Here is a 22,843-nt window from a genome sequence, read left to right as displayed (position 1 = left end):
AAGCTTGAATGTTTGATACAGTGCTACTGTACATGGGGTTAAAAGGGCGTTCCAGTCATCAAGAGCCCACATGGTTAATTTGAGGCCTGAAGTAGAGGGTACCGTAAGGTCATTTTGTCCCAAAGCTGTTTTTGAGTCCCTCCTATTTTATCTTTTAAAGTCTGAGCGCCCTACATTTTTTGGAATACACTGTACAGTTCCCAAATATGATGGAACTCCCAAATTAGAACTCCCAAAGCATACATAGTTTTGAAGATCTGGAACCCCAAAATGGCCAGACTCTTCAACACAGGTTTCACAAATGCAGTTTTTAAGGCTTAATATAGCCAAAAATAATCAAGGCATGCCATTTCTAAGTACATGATCTGGTAGACATGGTTATATTGAGGGGCCATGGTGAATTTTAGGCCTGTATCTTCCTTCAAACTAAAACCAGAGGTGTCAAAATCTGCTTGTAAATTTTGTATGCAATTCACAGGCTTGAAAAGTGGGCATGGCACCCCAACTTTGGAGGGCTTCATCTCCGCAACCGTTGGATGTAGGGTGATAATACTTGGTATTCTTTCAATTGACATCAAAAGGTACCTGTATGTGAGTTATCGGGTAAATCGGAGAGGGTCACCTGGGGAGATTCTAGGGAATCATGTGAATTGACATGGAATGACCCACATTGCCTGTTCAGTAGCTCCATGTAATCATGTCTGTTTGCTTCATTGAAAATGAACTGTTTGTCTGCAGTGCCGGAGTGCCTAAGAGACCCATTTCCTACCACCACAATTGCAAGCACATTATCAAAACAGCACAGTCATGCACTGTGTGAAATATGACCTTGGGATTTTAAAGTCGCACACTCGCCAAAAAGGTCACATCCGCCGTCGTTTTGATTATAGTGTTGCAGCTTGGCAATTTGCCTATCTTTTTTGATGCATGTTGTAAAGGACTTTGGATCATGAGTGGCAGATTGTGCTATAGGCATCCTCAAAGAGCTATTTTGAAGTCTTGAGACTCACTGTGTCATGCCGAGGGTATGTTTATGGGAAGGAGCATAGGAGTCACCCTGTATTTCACCCTGTTTACACACACCATCAGTCTGAGCCCCAGCTGGAAATTTTGGCAGACAGCATCACCGTGAGCTGTTTACAGTAAACCCCTGCACCAGGGAAGGATGCCAGAGGACCAGCTCCTCTGAGATCTCTCCGCTCGCTGGCGCGTGCCTCTCATACACAGAAATGACGCGTGTTTTTCTCCGGTAGCAGCCTGCAAAAGTAAGGAGGGATGGTTAGAAAAAAGAGGAGCAGTCTTTGCTTGATGCTCATCCATCCATGATGCATTCACTGTTTACTGATGCAGAATTCTGCACAGCATTGCAGTTGAGATACAGCCCAGATTGCTGTAGAGGTGTAATATAAGTTCCTTTTACCTCCCAAAAAGATCTGATCCTACTGCTGGCCAAGCACATCATTTAGTTATGAGTAAATTAACCTGCCAGCTTCAGTGTGTCATGAATCGTTCAGATGTTCTAGTGCCGGTGTAGGTGCTGCTCAAACTTTGGCAGGTGTGGAATGTATACGAGTCTGAAAGATTTAAAAGTATAGCAGGTGTTTTATTTTTTCCTTTGGCACATCATCTTACTAAGGTGTGAATGATGAAGTGAAGTTGAAATGAAACATTCAGAAGCTGCTTGACATATTTGGGAGTCAAGGTTTTTTTCTTCCCTCTACTTGCAGCTCCTGTCAAAGGAACCTGTCTGTCTGTCTGTCTGTCTGTCTGTCTGTCTTTCTCTCTGTCACACTCTCTCTCTCTCTCTCTCTCTCTCTCTCTCTCTCTCTCTCTCTCTCTCTCTCTCTCTCGCTCTCTTTCTCTCGCTCTCGCTCTCGCCCTCGCTCTCGCCCTCGCTCTCTCTCCCTCTTTCTCTCTCCCTCTTTCTCTATCTCTCCCCCCTTTCTCCCCAGCTGAAAAACCCTGACAAGTCTGCATGACAGAAGGACCAAGTCTATAGTTTGATATTCTGCACTGACTAGTCAGCATATATTTTTCTTATATAATCTTGTTGGTGTAATGAGATTCGTATAGCATTGGTAACAGGGGGCAAACTCATCTGTCTGCAAGACGGCGTTAGATAATGAGAAAGCACACAGTGCCAACTTCTATTACAGCGCAGGTCTTTATTGAAACGTGTTTGCCAACACTTGTTTAAGTCCGTATGGTGCCTTTCGGAGCAACTTGGAAGTTGTAGCACCTCAGAGCAGTAGCTGTAATATAGTCCAGAGTGTCCATTAAAACTATTTTGTAGAGCTGTCATTTTTTTTTAAATTTGGAGACGTGTAATGGGGTATTGGCAGTGGTGTAGTCTACGTAGAACACAGGCATACGGAGTATACCCACTTCAAAATTTCAGGGATTTCAGTATACCCACTTAAAATTATTTTGAATAACACAAACAGTATACCCACTTCAAAAAATGCTCAAATATACAGTATACCCACCACGAAAAAGTAGACTAAGCTTACACCACTGGATATTGGTCGCAACCTGGCTGCATTTAGCACATTTACTTGAAATACAGACATTTGTAGAAGACACAAAAAGCCTCTTATATGTTTTGCCTTTGCACTGTGTCTGAATATCACCATATAAACTCTGCTCTTTATCACTTCAAAGTTTGTTGAACCAAGTAGGGCTGCACAATTAATCGAAAAATAATCAAAATCGTGATAAAATAGTGAAATCGACCTCGTGATTTTAATCGTGATTTAATCGTGGCAATAGTGACCTACTTTTGAGAGCGTCCTTGAAGCCAGAACATACTGACAGGCTGGTGTTTCTGGTCAGAAATCTGTCCACTTAAGTTTCATGCTACTGTATTGCCTTTACATAATTATTACAATTCATTTTATTTTGCTCATCCCGTATGTAATGCATTCTTGGTTATATTTCATCTTGTTATAATTTTCAAAAAAATCAGCAAAAATCAATAATCGTGATTAATAATCGTGATTATGATTTTGACCAAAATAATCGTGATTATGATTTTTTCCATAATCGTGCAGCCCTAGAACCAAGTTTATATTGATCCCTGGTGGCTAATGGGTTGAACTTCATAGTATTTTTTAATGGTTACGGTTTTGACCTGTGACACCCTCAACACCAAAGACAGACAAGTTGTTGACTGAGTATGTTTGGAAGACTACAGTAGTATCTGATTTTGGAACAATGTCTTAGGCATCGTTATAGGCCTACTGGTGTGTGGATGTTTGATGCATCCAAAAGCATAACAATTATGATGATCCCCCAGCCTCCTCTGTGTCCTCCTCAGTCTTTTGCATGAAACTCATCAGCATCAATTTTACTCACCCCTCTTATGGACAACACAAGGGAAAACATCTAAAGCCATCCAGCCCTACTGTCCAGGAGTTCAAGCCAGATGACTGACAGCTGGCTATCGCTGTGGTTCCAGCCCCCTTGGCTGTGACAGTCCATTTCCCACGGAATTCGATTTCAGATGGTTTGTCAATAACAATGCAACAGAGATCACAACATATTTTTTTGGGGAGGGGGAAGGAATGGCAGGTGGGAGAGACAGGGGCTGATAAATCAAATCCTTCGGACGGCAGGTCTGGAGCCACTGATAATCCTCAGGTTATACTCCTCCTTTTAATCCACACCCCCACCCACCGCCTTCTGCTATGGGCCAACGGTGGTGGTGGTGCACCACTGTGTCACATTTGGAAATCACTTGCAAACTTTTTAAAAAGTGTCAAAGGAAGACAGCCTTCACCTCACTGCGCTAGAGGAGTTGGTGGTGTGTTGAAACAGTGGAGCCGACTGAATGAATCTCCATGCTGAATATTTTACAGGGGAGCTGGGGTGGGGAAGGGTGGGGGTTCGCAGTGAAGTTGGGGGTGAGGGTAGGCGCAGGGTGGTGGTGGTGAGAGGTTGTGGACGGTCTTGGGGGGGGGGGGGGGTGTCTCCTCTGGTGCCTGGAACTTCAAACGGCGGTCGGCTTCCCCATCTGTCTGCTGCATGAACACATTTACATTTCCTCCCCGCAAGGGATACAGTACACCAAGTTTGCTGTAACTGGATTTGAATATCATTTCGCCAAGGTTAATAGCCATTTCTGTTGCTCATAAGAGGTGTTTAGGATTTTTCAATAATTTAGAAGGCCTGTGATCATTCAGAATATTTTGGCAGTCACTGTGCACTGTGCAACCAACCCTACAGGGATTCATGTGTTACACAGACTGTTCCGGAATGATGAGATTGATTTTTGGGCATATTCTGCCCTGCCAAGGACATCCAAGTAATATTGAACATTGAGGAAAGATATTCGGCAATGGAGCTTGGTTTTCATTTAGTAGTCTTACTTCTCAAGAGCCACAACAGCACGAGATGGCACTTTTGTGACCAAAATGCTGTTAATTTTTCCTCACTGCCCTTCATCGACAGCTGTTCAAAAGTAGCCACATGTTTTCACTGTCTAAGTCTATTTTTTGCCACATACTGTACTTGGGTAGGGAGCAGAACGTGTGTGCCTTTACATTCTGTTGCTGTTTAATTACTTCCGTGCCGACTTCACTTTGAGTTACAAGCGACATGGAAACAGCAGAACAGCCAGGCCGTGGTGTTCTGTGTTTCTGTGCAGACATGCTTTTTAAACGTACAGTGTGCGACTGTGCGTAGTTTTTCATATGGTCAGTGTTGCATCGTTTCTTAGAGTAAATACGCGTGGAGGGCGAAGGGGACTCTCCTCTCCCCCCGAGCTACCTTGGATAGTGTTTGCTTTGTTGCCATGCTGCATTTCCCACCTCTTCCACACTCATCACCACCAGCCCAACAGCTACTACTCCCCCCCCCCCCATTCGAAACCCACAAATGGTCTCCTAATGATGGCCCTCATTAGCCATGCTAATTGCTAAAATTACTATCCGCGGAGAGCGGCTTGCTTAGCTGAGAGATGCTCCACAGCCTGCCTCTGGTAGATTAGGGCCTGCCTCTACTACCGTATACCTCTTCAGGATGCAGATTGCAGTGATCTACATTCTGCTTTTTTTTTTACTAGGCTACACCACTCTCCCCTCTCCTTGCTTGCGCACACGTCTCTATCTCCCCTGCCTGTTGTACAAGGAGTTCCTTATGCCTAGAGTAGAGAGGAGGCTCATTAATGCTGCATGACCTTGGAACTTATGGACCAAGGACAAACAGGCGTCGGTGTGATGGATGAGCGCAAATTGTAAGGAAGTGGGAAGAACTCTACCGAGCTTTTGCAACGATGAGTGATATGAAGTTGGTAATTGACAAGGACGGAATGTTTTTTTTTTCCACCCATCAACTAGTTTTGCCATGGCAAATTAAAAAAGGACAACTTTTCTTCAATTTTTGTCAGTTTATCAGTTATGCCTGACATTAGTTACAGTTTCTTGCTTGGCAGTGGTTAGCTATCTTTCGTCTAGTTTTTACAAGGCAAGTCGATAGTATACAACTAGCCTTATTCTGAATCATACATTTGAATCTAATTTGTGTGAGTTAGGGAAAACATATGTCATTGGTCAATCGTCAGCATGTCTACAAATTGTTTGGTGTAGATAAAGCTACAATTAAATGGCAGTTACACGGAAACAGAATTTTAAAATGGTGATTGCACTTTTGGATTTTCACAGCAGAACAAATCAATTACATTCAATCATCCAAATGAAAACGGCATACATTTCCTTAAATTTACAAAGACAAAAAAAAATGTTCCACTAGGAATCATTTCAGTTAATTAACTCGGAGGCCATTCAGAGGTGCTAATTAAGGAGAGCCATTTCAAAGGGCCAGGGCTTAGTGGAGAACCCAGTAATGAGGATTTTCTTCCCCAGAGATGCGGGACCAAACTGCTACTGTACACCATGTGAGCGACCCCAACCGAACTTGACAGGTTTTCCTGGAGAGTCGTTCTGGCCTGTCGGGATGGAGGAGCAGGCCCTATTCCCACGGCACGACCTTGGGGGTGTGTGTGATGTGATGCGGCTGTCTTTAAAAAAATAAAATAGAAATGCAAAAAGCTGTTTGCTGTTACAGTCTGGGCCACACACACACACACACACACACACACACACACACACACACACACACACACACACACACACACACACACACACACACACACACACACACACACACACACACACACACACACACACACACACACACACGATTTAGGCCATGCTGTTGTATGGCATCATTCTCTTAACCCAGCTAATGTGAGCTGAGGGACCAAAGAATGAAAACAGACAGACTACCTGTCTTCTAAAAGTGCAAAATTATATTTTCGTATCATTTGGGGAGCATTTAGATGGCATGGCCTGTGAAATGACCATGCTGGATAGTGGAAAGTCTGGTAGCAGCTGTTAGACTTCCCTCAGTTACAGTACACAGACGGCAGGCTTCGTATAGGGAGATAAGGATGACAAATCATGGGGAATGCAATAACAGCAGTGTGTGGTTTCAGACTTCGTTACCCACGTGCGGCGCATCTGCCAAAAAGACAATAAAAGGAAATTATTGCACAGCTTGAATCTTGAGCATAGCCCAAACAGACACAGACATGCGTTGTATATTTCCCTCGGCGTAATGTAAACAAACCCATGCTTGTGAACATTTGGTGGATAATTTGTCTGTTCACCAACTCCAATAATGCTACTCAGCAGGTTAAATGGTTTCATTAGAAAGAGGAATTTTCTGTCACTTTCCAACTGTCACTTGTGTGTATGTGTGTGCTCTCACGTGCATCTGCACAGATGCTGTTGTCCAACATGATTAGGTGGGTAGTAAAATAAATAAAAACACAAATGGCAAATAAATAGAAATGCTGAAAATAGGAAGGAGTTCAGCACATTAGTTTAACATGATTTTATTGCTCTTCTTCCATGAGGCAGTTTTGTCTGTGCCATTTCACGAGAGGCTCATCAAGATTCATTTATCGATAAATCAAATGTTTTCTGGAGGTACCGCAGAATGAGCTATAAAAATGGTTTATTGTAGAACGGGGCAGAATTGCTTAAGCTGGTGGTAATAAAAGTTAGATGAAAGACAAATCTCAGTTTGTTCTGTTGGTATTGGCAATGACATCCGGTGATGTATCTACTTGATAACCTGTGGAGGAGACAAAGTAGAGCACTATTGGAGTACAATTCAGAATATCATATTTAGAAAGATAGTAGTGCTGTGTGCCTGGAAATAGTTTTACATCTCAGGTTTGTCTTAAATATGGAGTTGCTCAGGGGCCAGTTTAGAACCAAATTTGACTTTGTTCAAATGTGCTTCCTGTTGAGGCAAATTATCTGTAAACATTACAATAAATGAAGCTGAATAGCCTATGCCATTTACGATTTCACCTTAACCACTTACCTCAGGAATGGATGGAATCTCATCCTATATCATTTGATTTGAATTTTTTTGTCTGGCACTGAGTAACTCTTTCTGAAAAGTTCTGAAAAGAACATCAACAAAGGAACAAAGGTGATGATGATATTTGCTGATATTTGATGATGATTTTTGATGATATAGTGATGATGAATGATGATATTTCATTGTTTAAGTCTTGTCTGAGAAGACTCCACATAGTTGCGGCCCACTTGATGGTGTAATGACAGGTGCCTCGTCTAAACCTTTGGGAAGTCCTTGAGGGGTTCCATCACGTTAGAAAAGCTTCTCATCGAACGTCCACGCTAAGCCCTTCTTCCCTATTCCCAACGAACGACTTTGGCAGGTCAATACAGATTTGTAAATAACCCCTCATGAATATGAAAAAAAGTTTTCCCCTGAGGTGGAGGAGGAGATGGGTTGTTTTTATCCTCTACCTCAGAAGGAGTGCCCAGAGTCGATGCTCTATTGACATATTGAGTTGTCCCCTCAGAACAGTTCTAATGGAGACGCTGTCTTTCAACCCCTGAGACGCTAATGATTTTAACCTCTTTATATTTGCGTGAGCCGTGAGGTACTACACATTACATGGGCTGAAAACCGATTACCACGGTGTTGATGGGTTTGTCCTTACTTGCCAGGGAAGTGATAATGTTTATATCCATTCCATACAGTATTCCACTTTATTCGTAAACGTATTGAAATGCTGTTGGGAGATGACAGACTGAGGCTAGTGGTTTTTTGTCTCATTTCTTTCAAAGCAATGAATTTATCCATTATTTTTTACACTTGAAAATCTTTGACACATCGACACAGACCACAGTCTATACTTTTTAATTGAGGGGGGTAGGTTATTGTATTAACCTTGTTGTGTCATACTTTGAGTGTACTGACAGTGTTTACAGAACCTCAATGTAAAAACCACCTCGTTAATCTGTTTAATGTCCCTCATTTGTTTCACTTCTGCAGCGGCAGCTGTCCTCAGTCTCAACACACTTACCTGTGGTTTCCTTTAAAGTAACCACTCTTTCTTTTTAACAAGGGGGTTATTTCACTGCACGTCTTTTTTTTGGTGTTGTCATTTTGGTAGTCCCTTTGCCTCCCTCGTCTTTCAGATCTACTTGCGTGACTGACAGACAGACGAGATTAATAACAGCATTGGCAGTGACACACACTTCGTTAGCCGCTCTCTGGCTCTGACCGTGCGGTCGTGTAGAGACTGTTTATTGGTTTGGCTCAGTAAGGGGGTGCCAATGCTTTGACCTTCCCATCAAATGGAACACTTATTACCCCAATAAATCCCCGGGAATTAGAAGACGACTCTCCATCAGCAGCACGTGGGAAGGAGCTTATGACATTGTAGACCACTTACCGAAAGAGGGCGGGGAAGGATGGGAGTATCGCTGATGGCCGTCTAGTTACTTACGATGGTCGTTGTCATCTAGTTCTGGGTGCTTGACGTGACGCCTTGTTTTTTCGTAACAGTGTTTAAAAACCTACAAAACTGTTATTGTTCCTTTAAAAAACAAATATCAATGAAAGAAGATGTGGTACATTATGTTTCATATTAGTCTTAGATGAGAAGAAACATTTTTGTTAAGATTTATGTAAAGGTTTATATGTCAAATATCCTGCGGTGTGACTGTAACATTAATGAAACCTGGAATATAATATATAAATTAACCAACAACATTTTGAATAATGTATGAAGCATTTGGCATGAATATTAACTTTATATTAAGATATGTGAATGTGAAAAAACTCAAGACAGTTATATTAACTACAAGTTCAATTTCGTAACACAAATTGCATCCTGTGGGGTGACATGTAGGGGTGGGGTGGGGTGGTTGGGGGGTGCTATTGGCTGGCTGGTTACAATGGTCGCCACAATCAAGTGTGACTCAAGTTCAACACTTTACTGACCGTCACTCACAGCCTGTTTTGTGTTCTCATAGGTGAGCCATGCTACTTGACAGCCATTTTGGCAATGCCTCTGTTTAGAAGTGTAGCAAATCGATTATTATTTACACTACTCTATAACATCGGTAGAAACTTGGTGTTAGCTAGTCAAACAACTATAGAAGGTATAGTGTATGAAAGCATGTGTTCTGTCCAAATTAGGCTTATAACAATTTACACAAAAAAATTCCTAGTGTCTGCTTGTTTACTTACACAACTATTTCCATAGTAATGTCTAGATAGTAAATGAATAGTTAATTGTGAAAGAGTTTACAAGTGATTCTGTTTATAATCTAGAGACCCTCTCTTGAATTTCTCTCACGACACATCCAACACTAGATTGCAACTTACCCATACATCAGTCCGTCCCCTTGAACAGATTTCGAAAGGAAAACAAAACAAAACAAAAACTGCAGTCCTGTCATAGAATGACCAGCAGATTCTGGTGTGGATTCTGCAGATAGAGAGACCTTGACGCATTGAAGGAGAGACATAAGTCCAAAGCTTCGAAACTTTTTTTTTTTCAACTTTCTTTTTTTTTGCACTCCAGAAGTTTCCATGGGCTGTGGGTGGAGCACCTCTGCCATCTGTTCTCGGATTGCGGAGTGTGATGCAAGTGCTGCCTCAACTCTCCTGCGCCCTTGTCCTTGTCTCAGGCCGACGACACAAAGTCACTTCCCACTGTGAGGGTGACTGAAGTGAGGCGGAGAAGTGACACACTTGTCAAGTTACTAATTACCGTCATTTTTTTGTTCTTGAATGTGTGAATTAACAGTAGGTCTGGTGAAACTGATTATCGTTTGATTTCCATAATTCATGTTATGCTGTCAACATTGTTAGTTGCCTTGCGTTTTTGTTAAATTTGTGTCAAAAATGCATCATCACACATTTAAAAATTGGTGGAGTTACAGTGTATGGTATAGGACATGGCAGTGCATCTGTGATGAGGACCTTTGTACGATCCTCACGTGCCAGCAAGCACTTGACTTGACTTCCCTCTTATGCAGTTTTGAGCCAATGCCCCTTCAGGCACATGCCGATAAATGCTTTTATGCTGGCAGTAATTATTATGGCTGATGTCTTACTTCCCCCCCACATCTTCATTGTAATCATTTTTTCAGTTTTGTGCGTCTCAGGACCATTTGGCTTCGTTGGCTGTTTCCCTTTTGTTGTTGCGAGTTCAGTCAGATAATTGACTCTTTCAAGTGTCATCAAAAGATAATGGAGACACTGAGACATGTTTATGGAGTGTGTCAGAATTGACAATGCCGATTAATTGTCAGTCATAGAAGGGGTGTAGCACAAGCATTAGATGTAAGCTTATTCCAAAACAGGAATGAATTTGACAAGAAGGCGCAGCGCACTGGGTCCCCGCCACATTTGAGCTTGCGTGCCCAAATTTTGCACCCACGGTTCGAATCCGGCCTGGGTCATTTGCCATCCCTACCCCGTCTCTCTCTCCACATTTGCTTCCTGTCGCTCTTCACTGTCGATATCTGAAATAAAGGCGAAAAGGCCCATAAAAATACATTTAAAAAAAAGAATTTGACAAGAAGGATATACTCATAAGGCCCAGGCTTGGTCTGGTGTGAATATTTTTTTTGACTGTCATTTGGTCTGCGGTTGCCAAATGTCATACTTTTCTTGCTTCACGCCTGCCAGGAGCAGATTGCTCTTGCACAAAAACATTTTGGTTTTAAGTCATCCGTGGCCTCTTAAGCTGTGTTAAGGTTTTTTTTCCCCCCTCCATACAAATTCTGATTGTATTTGTTAGGGCGAACATGGATTTGCATATGGAGGAGATGGGGCAGGGGTACTCCAGAGAGTTGAGCTCATGAATGGGGGGGAGTTTTTTAATTTCCCTTGCACAGTGGTGACCTGTCGCCAAAAATCTGAATTAATCATATTCCTGCTGGTCAGTCAGCCCCCGGTGCAAAGCCGTCCCGGGAACGGGCGCTGCCATGCGTGTTCACGGGAGCTTTGGCCCATGGAGACGGTGGTGTAATCAATGTTGAAGGTTTCCCCGTCATGTCCTTTGCGAGATGGGCACAGTGGTGCAGCTAGAGAGAGAGAGAGAGAAGTAGAGGTAGAGGTAGAGGTAGAGGTAGACAAGAGGTTGACTGCTGCTCATTCATGAATACCTGGCAGGGCATCTCCACTTCTAATTTTCAGCCAAGCAGGGTCAGTTATTGCTTTTTGTGTTTTTTTTTTGTGTGTGATTTCTCCGCTTAAGAACATCGTCTCTCTCCCACTCTCACTCTCTCTCACTCTGTCTGTCTGTCTGTCTGTCTGTGTCTGTCTGTCTTTCTTTGTGTCTTAATCCCTACAGTGTCTCTCTGTTTCACCTGTCTTTGTCTCTTGTGAGGCAATCGTGCAAAATAAGTTGTATGGTTTTCTCATGTGACCATATCACCGTGCCAGCTTTGGTTAGAATTTTGTGCCAATGAGGTTTGAGATTGACTGATTTCACGTGAAATGATCTCGTCAGACTTAACTGCTGTGTCTTTCTCCATCCCTGCTTTTTTTGCCCCCCTTTTCAGCTGACTGTACTTTTTAAGTGTGTGTGTGCGTGTGTGCGTGTGTGTGCGTGCGTGCGTGTGTGCGTGCGTGCGTGCGTGCGCGCGCGCGTGCGTGATGTGCACACATACAGTACAGTATGTGTGTGTATTCAAAGCTTGTATTTAACGGGCTTGGCAAGCGTGTCTCCTGAGCGGTGATGAAGATAATTGCTGTGGAATGAGTGTCCCAAGGGATGGCGGCTGGCTGCCACACGTACAGTGCAGTACAGTACAGTGCAGTACAGCAGCTTCTCTCTCTCTTCTGGGGGCAGCCCTCCCCATCGTATCTGGCCTCCTCACCCTGCTCACCGCTCTGCTGCAGAGGAGGCCTCCCCAACTAAAGCTGTCACTTGCCTTCCCTTGCCTTTTCTCTTCTCTTCTCTTCTCTTCTCTTCTCTTCTCTTCTCTTCTCTTCTCTTCTCTTCTCTTCTCTTCTCTTCTCTTCTCTTCTCTTCTCTTCTCTTCTCTTCTCTTCCATTACATTACATTACATCCCCTCCCCTTTCTCCTCTCTTCCCTAATAGTCACTTTTTTTTCCCTTTCTCTTCCTATGAGCCACTAACCTATAAACACAAATGACTCCCGAGCATTGAGTAATCATGTGCTTCATGTCCTTCTTAAAGACTGCCACCCTCCTCCTGAGGCGTGGAGTAATTTTTCAGATATTTTGTGTAAATGTGCACTTTTTTTAAACTTTTTTTCTCAACCAACATAAAATTGTGGCAACGAGGAATGGATGACACAGGCGTTTACTTGAACAAGTAGGTCTTTTTGATGAAAGAAGGGGTTGGGTGCTAGTAAGTTTTTTTTAGTCAATATTAAACAAGTCCACCATCTGGGTGATTCTCATGGGGGATACTGTTGGTTTTGCCCTTTTATATCCTCAGACTAATGTATCTTTTCATAGATGAAAGTTTAGTTTGATAAGTGTTAGTCCACTACTACTCATGTTCACCAGCCCGTCAATATGTTTGTTTGTGGCTGTGCTGATTTTTCATACCACACAATTTGTTCATTTTAGGTCTCTTTCAAGTGTTGAAATAGGTCAGTGAGAGCTACTGGCTCATCAGATGAGCAGTTCATGCCAAAAAAAGAACTTTGCATCAGGCGTGGGATGAGGTCTGGCAATGAACTGTCAGGTACAGTTGTTTGTTTGTACAAGTAAACCTTTTTGGGAAATGTTGGCACTTGCAGAGGGTATTGAGGAAGATCTATTTAATCATCTTAAAAGGCGCTATTTCAACAAACATACTGGCAATACTTCACTCATGTCAGCAAGGCAATTGCATAATGTGTTGAAACACCGCTACCCAAAGGGAGAAATACACGGTACGATCAAAGCAGCAAATGAAGGAAAGAACAGGCTGAAGCTGTTTTTAAGTCAAATTTGTGAAACAGACTGAATGATTACGGTTCCTTTCCTAGTATTTCTATGAAAAAGATTATGGTAATGACATCGCTATCCATTGGCTGCAACAATGGAACTAATGCATGTTTAATGCAGGTTTGATGAAGCATTCTCAAACCATTTGCCTTGATTTGTATGTTGTGTATCAAACAATAAGTCTTCTTGGGGGGAAAAAAGGAACACATTCTCGCATTGGAATCGTATTCAGATTGTTAAAGGGTCATGATCATTTTTATATTTTATTTTTTTCTGGAACAAATGGCCCCCTACCCAGAAGGCAAGTCTAAATAAGGTGTGAATGCACAGGTAGCAATCCAATCCAAACACAGCGAATCACCTCATGAATTTCACATGTGGAATTCATGACAAGAGGCCCCTCCAGAGGAATGAAAATTGATAACAGAGAGATGCCGACCAGGGCGGAAAGAAAATGGCCGACGTCTTTATGATGGCGGAGAATTGCATTGCTCCGGGTCCCAGATAGATACACTTGCCTCTCGGTGCCCCGTAGCTTGTCGGTGGACGAAAATAAAGTGCTTTTCATGTGTCGCCCCTGTTTTTTCCGCGCCCCTAGGTAACCGGCGGTGCCAGAAGGGACGCCGGCAGCCCCATTTCTCACTCAGCATCCGCTATTTTTGGAAGTTTTTTTTCCCTCTTTCTCTCCCTTTATTTATCTTTCCCTCCTTTCTATTTGTCTTTTCGAGTTCTGCTTCTCTCTTTCTCTTTCTCCCCTCCCTCTGTATCATCATTTCCTTTTGCATCCCTACACCCACCTCTTCTGCATTAGTAACAGTAGGGGCCTCTGGTGAATGGCTTGAAATGTGTCTTCTTCAGTCAGCTAGGGCTGGGCGATATGGAAAAAAAACAATATCACGATATGGATTACTTAATATAACGATAACGATATATATCACGATATAGCACAATTACATATGTTTTCAGTTATTCTCTTTATTTGCTCTTTATTTTTTCATGTCGCAAAACAACCTTTCTTTAAAATGGATCTTTTTATTCTTATTTTTACAGTTACATTAACTTATAGTGTGTATTGTGACAACATGAAATGTAATTAAATGATATTCAATTGTATAAAATTGATAAAATTGCTATCGATATAAACGATATAGGAAAAAGGTCACGATATACACTTTTATATCACGATAACGATATATATCGTCATATTGCCCAGCCCTGCAGTCAGCCCGCCCCACAGGTACCGTGAGGATTTTGGCTATTATTAAGGCAAGGGTGAGGTGCTGCTACTTGCCAGGAGGAAGCGACTGTGTGCTGCATTGTGTCTAGTTGCTGGGTCACATTAATATCTTTCTGTCTGTTTTAAGGGCCCATGCTGTTAATTACCACTGAGGGTAGGACTCTTTATTTCTCTCTCGCCTCGCTTTGGCTTTCTTTTTTTTATTATCCCCCTTGACATTTTTATTTTTTTTGCATGCTGGACGTCTCCCAAGTATTTCATTTCCGGTGTCTGTTGTTCTCCCTTATCACTTCATTCCCACACTGCTGGGTTGGTTTGTTGGCGTTTATTATCTTTTAATGAGGGTCCCTCTTTGAAAGAAATTATCGGCGCCCCGTTTTAATTGGTATGCATTGATGCCCAACATGTTATCCTCATTTGGGTTTGTTTTGCATACAGTCATGGCACTGGAGGTGAGATTTGACATGAATGCAGTGCACACTTGGAGTCAAGTAGACACAGTGCACACAAAGTCCTAAAACTAAGCTTACTCAAGACCTCTTGTTCATCTCGTGACTGGAATGAGACCTTGAATGTAATTCATTTGACGGGAGGTTCAAGTTAAAATTGTATTTTCTTACTGATGACAGTAGTGGCTAGCTACACTGAGTGTGAGGCAGAGACATAAACAGTACAATGCAATGCATTATACAACAATACATTAAGTTGTAATCAATTGGAAGACGCACAACCTGTACACACCAGCACACGTATGGCCAGCATGAAAAAGGTGGAGCAATCTAAAACAAATTCCACTCTGCAGCTGCTTGCATATCAGTTCTGCATGAATGTAGCCTCCAAGTACCAGTAATGCTATCGGTAAAAAAAAGAACAAGAGACATTTGGACCTCCTGAATGAGTGGTACAGTGTAGTCCGTAATATGAAGATTAATGCCGCGTTTAGACAGACGACGCATTAAAGTGGGAACTGCTATTGGAACTGTTCAATAAGGCAAGGTGAGCGGTGTGCCTCATTTTCTACTGCATGTGCCTTTATTGGCTGTTTTTAATACCTTGTCCCATCATTGAACCCCTCCACAAAGCCTCGCCTGCACGGCACAGCACTGCACGGCACAGCAAGCAGGCCCGATAATGAGGTTGGGCTGCCTGGCTGGCAGCTGAGGGGGCGACGAGTATACAGTACACAGTGAATTTAACAGTGTTAATTCAACACTTAAAAGAGCAGGATGAACACTCTGCGTGTTAAATTTGACTCTTAAGTGTTGAGTTAACACAGCAAAATGTACTGTGTACTTTGCCTTTTAGGCCTGGGATGGGAATAAAATGAGGCAGCGTAGTGCAAGGTGGCTCTGGCTGTCTAGACGGGCCTTGTGATTAGCCTCAGTATGGGTCTCTTTCAGGTGGCAGAAGCATAGCGAAGCGGCAGCGTCTGAGATCTGGTCCGCAAATAATTCACTTGAGAGGCACCACAACAAAGGCGTTCGCAGGCCTTTTATTGGACAGGGAGCTGCGCTTTGTGGATAACTGACCTTGATCAAGTTATTTTTATTTTCCCACTTTCACACTGCAGTAAATGCGCCGTGTAGGATGACAATGTGACCCAGACAAAAACAGATCCCTGAAAGATATTTTACTTCACAGCGTGACAGTAATATCTTGTCATCTTGTGGCTGTACTCTGAGGTATAATTAGCTTCAAATTCAACTAAAAACTAATCACTAACTAAAAAAAATTATCAAAACTAAAAACTAAGTTGTAGGCCATTGCAAGTTACAGCAGACTTACTGTAAACGAGTTTTGTACTAAAGTCTCTTTTTGTTTTGTTTTGCACATGCTGTTTCTTAAGCATTACATTGCCGTACAGTATGAACAATTCTATGCAGATGTAGTGTGCCAGACCATGCAGTGTTCCTTCTTTGAGTGCTAGGTTGTCAAAACCCCTTGGGGATTAGTCTAATTAGAACGCCACCCTTACTTTTCCCCTTCAGTGGAGTTGAACGCTCACGGCCTACTCTTGTTGACCGGCTTTGAATAATTTTGGGGGGGCGGGGGGTTTTATGGTGGATGTGCATTCATGAACTGAAGTGAATTTTGGCTGTAGGCTGATGCACTGGCCCTGTGCTCTCCTGCTCATGCTAGGCATGGTGTAAAAAAGCTACAGTCACCCCTCACAGTCCCATCACCACCACCACCATGCGCCCCCAACACTCATGAATGATGGAGATGCAAGAGGCCTCATTTGAAAGTCCCGTCATGGCCTTGTCAGACTGCTACAACCGCCATGTCAAATGGCAGCGACCTTTTTCTTTTTTCTTTCTCCTCACACCCCCACCATGCCACCTTACCCAACCACCCCCTTCCCCATCCACCCCTTTTTTCTTTTTCCCCCCTTCTTTTTCTGAAGTGCCCCTTAGTCATTCCTCCTCCTGTCAAAATCCATCTTTTACAGCGGCTCCTTAAGAAAGGTCTCTTGTTTGATCAGCTCGGCAGACTTTGTTGTACTTGAAGAACATTTGAATTATTTATCAGCACAGCTTGTAGTGGGATTTTCTTTTTTTTTTCGAGCCCTTTTTTCATCAGCTGATGCTCATAGGAGTAGTTACAAACACAAAGACACCGGGAAAAGGGGAAGAAATTATTTTAAATTACTCAAATAACCTGAAGTCCTTTGATACTCGATTCTTTTTTTGTGCACACTTTCTTCCTCCTCCTCCTCCTACTCCTCCTCCTCCTCCTCCCCCCACAGCCTGGGAGTTTATTATGTAACTCCTTGCGATGCAGGAATGCGGTTCACTGTCAACCTGACACTTAGTGTTTTGACAACAGCTGCTTTGTGTAGCCGAGGGAATATATTGTCACACATCATTAAGAAACCATAGCTTTGGAGAGTTTTTCTCCCTCACACTCGGAAAAAGCAGCTTGAACCTTTAGCGGCGACAGGGAGAAAAAAGGCAGTGTAAGGGCTTTTTGTTTTGTTGCTGCTGTTGCCTGGCCATGTGCCGTAGCACCAGGAACCTTGAGAAGAAAGCCTGGTTGGATTTGCATGTTAGCTCCTTAGCACAGATTTTTAATGATGATTAAGTCGGGTACATCTGAGGGATGGCCCGAGGCGTTTTCAGTTTTTTTTTCCTTTTCTTTTTTATGCTATGTCCTTTTCCCTCACTTTTAGCGCAACATGGCTTTGTTCTCTCCCCCCCTCATCTCTTATGAAGTATACGCCTTTGTTGTTGCACACCAATTGGGTAATGGGGGGGGGGGCCCACCTGACAGAACAAAAGGAAAAATTAACCTCAACCGCCTTGCATTTCATATTAAGCGCCCAATGTCTTTTTAATCACGACGGCAGCTGGAGTCTGCGGTAGGCTGGGTTTGCTGAGCCAACAGATTGTGTGTTGGTGGTGACACCCGTCTGACCCCCGCAGAGGGTATTGAAAGACTGCAATGAGAGGGGCTAGCGGGGATACAAAATGTGCCTCGGCAGTATTCACCGAGGGTGTTGAAAGACAGGAGACGAAGGCTAGAATGGACGCAGCATGTGCCTTTACTGTATTCGCAGAGGGTATTGAGAGACAACAGTCAGAGGATAGGACGATGTGACTATGTGCCTTGACTGCAGAGGGTATTGAAAGATGCCAAGGATAGGACCTCGTGTGTGTGTTTGAGTGGTTATGATGTGTTCCTTGGCGGTATTCACATTGGGTATTGAAACTAGAGATGCACAGGATCCGGATCCGGTTCCAGGATCCAGGATCCGGTAGCCGAGGCTTTTCAGTCAAAATACTTTGAGCCAATGTGATAAAAAGGGCCCACATGTGTGAGTAGGCTATGTGTTTCAACCCTTTCGTAGGATCCGGTATCGGGTTCCGGATCCGGCAGGATCTTAAGCAGTGGATCCGGTAACCGGCAGGATCCTAAAAATCAGGATCCGGTGCATCTCTAATTGAAACGGCATCACAACAACAAGAGGCGCTAGCGGGATGTTCCATGTTTCTTTTCGCTAGTCGCAGAGAGTATTGGAAGGCAGACAGGAGAGAGACTTAAGGGGTTGAAGGGTTGGGGAGGGGTAGCACGGTGTGCTCAGATGAGTGGTTCAGAAGTTCAACTTTGTCAAGCGTGCTAAACACCATGCGACGGCACATCATCACATTCGCTTTACATTAACCTGTAAACTGTGTTCACTAGCCGTAGTGTTTAATTTGTGTACTACGGTGGCACGATGCAGTTTTAAGCACCAGTTGCTGCAATGGAAGTGAACCCACAAGGAAAAAAATTGATATATTATAGGATTGGTTGTTAATGGAATTAACTGCATTAAGTAAGAGGAAGCTATCATCATGCAGCTGCCGTATATTACTGTGTAACTACATTTTTTTTTCATGTTTCGCACAGTCGTGTCACTCAATTCAAAGTTATTTCATGTTTAGTCGCGCTGTCTCGACATTCGCAAGTCATCCCTTCAGGGAGCGCGGCCCCCGTCGCTTGATTAAAAAAGGGGGACGCTCATTAACACAAGCAATTTACAGCTTGTTTTTCTGGGGTGCAGGAAATTGGGTAGCAGGCCATCAGTCAGGGAGCTTCAGCTCCGCCAGAGGCAAAGCCCATCAAGACACTCAGCCCCAGCGCCGCCACCACTCCACGCTCGTCCCCATCCCATCCCATCCCATCCCCAGCCCCAGTAGATCAGCTCCACTCCCTGTCTTGGCCCACTCCACCACCCATCCCCATCTCCATCCTTACATATTCCAAGCCCTAGCGCCATTCCGCCTTGCACCAAGCTCGGCCTCATTCCCGTTCCTAGCCTCAGCCTCAGCCCCATCTCTAGTTTCAGCTTCAGACTTAACCCTTGCCTCACCACCATCCGCTGGCTCATCCCCAGGTCCAGACCCAGCCTCAACCCCAGCTTCATCCACCTCCCCGTCACCATCCCCAGCCCCTCTCCCTCCCTTGCCCCTGCCCCATCCTCTTCGCTATCCTCATCCCCAGCACCATCATCTCTGGCCTCAGTTCCGATAGTCCCAGCCCCTGCCTCATCACCATCCCCTGTCGCATTCCCAGGCCCATCCTCCGCCTCAACCCCAGCTTTACCCCCATACCCTGACCCCTACCCAAGCCCTATCCTGTTCCCTATCATCACCATCCCCATCCGCCAGCCTATGCCTTACCTCTGCCCCTTTCCCAATACCCATCCCCATCCCCTAGCTTCAGCCCCATCCCCAGCTTCAGCATCAACCCCAGCCTCTGCCTATCTCCATCCCCATCCTCTGCTTCACCCCCTATCTCCATCCCCATCCTCTGCTTCACCCCCAATCCCCATCCCCATCCTCTGCCTATGCCCGTCCCCATGGCTCCTGCCCTGCCCCATTAAATTCCCATCCCCATCCCCTTCCTCATGCCCCATCCCCGGGTTCAGCACCCCAGACAGGAAAGATGAATCAGTGAAAAATCTCCCCTGCAGCCATCGCCTAATCAATAATCACAGAAGTTTAGTTCTGGCCTGCCATTTAACAGCACTTTCCATTGACCCCATGCTGGCTACAGTTTAATGTCTGGCAGGTTTAATGTACAGTGCTCGCTCCCTCTCTGGCGCTGAGCACCTCGTGAACCATTAAAGTGAAGGACAAAGAAATTAAGAATGAAAAACCGGAAGGTCAATGTTTGAAGTGCGCTGCAGCTGTCTGTGGTGTGGGACACATCTACCTTTCTGAGCGTGTTTTAATGAAAGTCACTTTCGTTCGTTGCCATTAATTCTTGATCTCATGTGTCAATTAAATGCTCAACCAGGCCTGTTTGATGGTTATGGCGTACTACGCAAGTATATCGCTCTCTCTTGTCAGTGTCTGTGCGACGTGAGGCTGTTCTTATCTATGGCCTCTTGCGCTCTCTTTTTTTTTTGGTCTCTCATTCTGACTCTCTTGCTTTTATTTTTCTGTGTTTTACCTTTCTTTCTTTCTTTCTTTCTTTCTTTCTTTCTTTCTTTCTTTCTTTCTTTCTTTCTTTCTTTCTTTCTTTCTTTCTTTCTTTCTTTCTTTCTTTCTTTCTTTCTTTCTTTCTTTCTTTCTTTCTTTCTTTCTTTCTTTCTTTCTTTCTTTCTTTCTTTCTTTCTTTCGCTCCATCTTTCTCTCTGTTTCTTTCTATATACATGTATCTTGTATTCCCGACCTCTCTTGCTCTCCTTTTTTCTTTCTCTGTCTTTCCCTCCATGTCCCTGTATATCTCTCATCACAACTCTCTCTCCTCTTCTCCTCAGTTGTCGCGTGTGAGTTCGCGGCGATGGCTGAACCTGCAGGAGTACCAGAGCAAGAAGCTGATGCAGGAGGGCGGCGTGGCCGTGCAGCGCTTCTACGTGGCAGACTCCGCCCCCGACGCCCTGGAGGCCGCCAAGAAGCTCAGTGAGTACAGCAGGATTGCAGTAACGCACACACACACACACACACACACACACACACACACACACACACACACACACACACACACACACACACACACACACACACACACACACACGGACAGAGCCTGCCAAAACCTCAGTGAGTACAAGACACATGTACATGTTTAGACACACACAGACCCACACACAGACCCACACACAGACCCCCACACACACACACACACACACACACACACACACACACAGACACACACACACACACACACACAGACACACACACACAGACACACACACACAGACACACACACACAGACACACACACACAGACACACACACACAGACACACACACAGACACACACACACACACACACACAGACACACACACACACAGACACACACACAGACACACAAAGACGGAAGCAGCCAAGTGGTCATTGAGAACAGTGCAAGGACAGTACGCACACGCACACGCACACACACACAAGCACACACAAGCACACACACCAGCACACACCTTTGTATGTTTAGCCTCTCAAGCAGAAAATGTATTGTACTGTATTTAGCACATACCCTACCCTGTGCATTACTGTGAGCCAAAGAAATGTCACTGTGTGTTCAAAGTGCATACTGTTATGCAATAGACAATAGACAAGAAAACAAACCCAGTCTATGCATTCCATCACAGCACTGCACTTTACTGGACATTGCATGCTACACATTTAATTTAATTTAATTCACCCACTGACACCGCTGTTGAAGACTGCCATGAACTGCTTTCTATCACATGTTGGGAACTGTATGAGTACCTTGTTGTTCTCGAACCAACAACCTTTCGTTTTACTTTAAAGCCACCATGGTGTGCACGTATCAGTTTTTCTTTTTTTAATATATATTAGAGGTGCTCCGATCACCATTTTTTGGGTCCGATCACCGATACCGATCACCAAAAATCTTTATCTGCCGATTACCGATCATTGCCGATCACAAAAATGATTTCCTATTTTTTTAATAGCCTATTAATTATCCTTATTGAATACCATTTCTGCCCATAAACCAATCAATCTTAATTTGCACATGTCTATTATTAGGCTATTATTATTATTATTATTATTATTATTATTATTATTATTATTATTATCTTTCAGACTAGTGTTGGTAATACAGTCTACAGTATTAATCAATGTATAAGTTATTGCATAGAATAACTAAACTATTTAAGATTGAATTGAAACTGAAACATTACATCAAATAGTCTTCCACATACGAGAAAAAAAACAACCTGTCGCTTTAAATGAGCAGCCTCGTGAGGAGAGCCCCTCCCCTCTCTGTCACCGTCCACAGTTACAGTGCTCCACTACGTTCTGAATCTCTCTCTCAAGTTTTAACCACATCTGTCGCCGTTTGGTGTTTCAGCGACTATCAAACTAATCGACTGACTGCCAATTACAACTTTGAAAACAATAATTGACATGTTTGTGCTGACAACGTGAAGTTGTCGCGTGCTGACCAAGGCAACTACACAGGTTATAACGTAACATGGCTCACTGGCGAGTACTCAATCGCAAATTACATTGTCAGGTAAACGGCGCATGGATCGGAAAATCAGATCATTGTTGATGCAGATATGGTTATGAATGGTGGAAATGAAGCGGGGAATGGCGAAAAGTTATAGACAAGCAAAGATGCCTTCTTTTGGTGCAGTTGCAGCTGTGCAGAGCCAGCGCCTACATGCAGCGCCAGGTGTAAAGGCAAATGGTTGCGTGAGGAATTTAATATCTCTCGATCGTTTTTTTTTTGATTGGCATGTTTTTCGATCACCGATCAGGCTATTTTTTGGCCATTATCGGCCGATCATGATCGGCTGCCGAGCGATTGGAGCACCTCTAATATATATATATATATATATATA

General features: G+C 43.7%; 1 protein-coding gene across 1 annotated transcript in view; it reads left to right on the top strand.

Annotated features, from left to right (window-relative positions):
- Positions 1 to 22,843, top strand: part of suclg2 (succinate-CoA ligase GDP-forming subunit beta) — a 153,016-nt gene that overhangs the window by 3,457 nt on the left and 126,716 nt on the right. Inside the window, exon 2 of the mRNA XM_063214948.1 lies at positions 20,793 to 20,934. Within this exon, the coding sequence (XP_063071018.1) occupies positions 20,793 to 20,934 (142 nt within the window). The remainder of the gene's footprint in view (positions 1 to 20,792; positions 20,935 to 22,843) is intronic.

This window comes from Engraulis encrasicolus, chromosome 14 (genome assembly GCF_034702125.1).
Source record: "Engraulis encrasicolus isolate BLACKSEA-1 chromosome 14, IST_EnEncr_1.0, whole genome shotgun sequence".
NCBI classification, from domain to species: Eukaryota; Metazoa; Chordata; class Actinopteri; order Clupeiformes; family Engraulidae; genus Engraulis; species Engraulis encrasicolus.
Note: the sequence above shows the minus strand (reverse complement) of the source record. Positions and strands in the feature narration are given on the sequence as shown.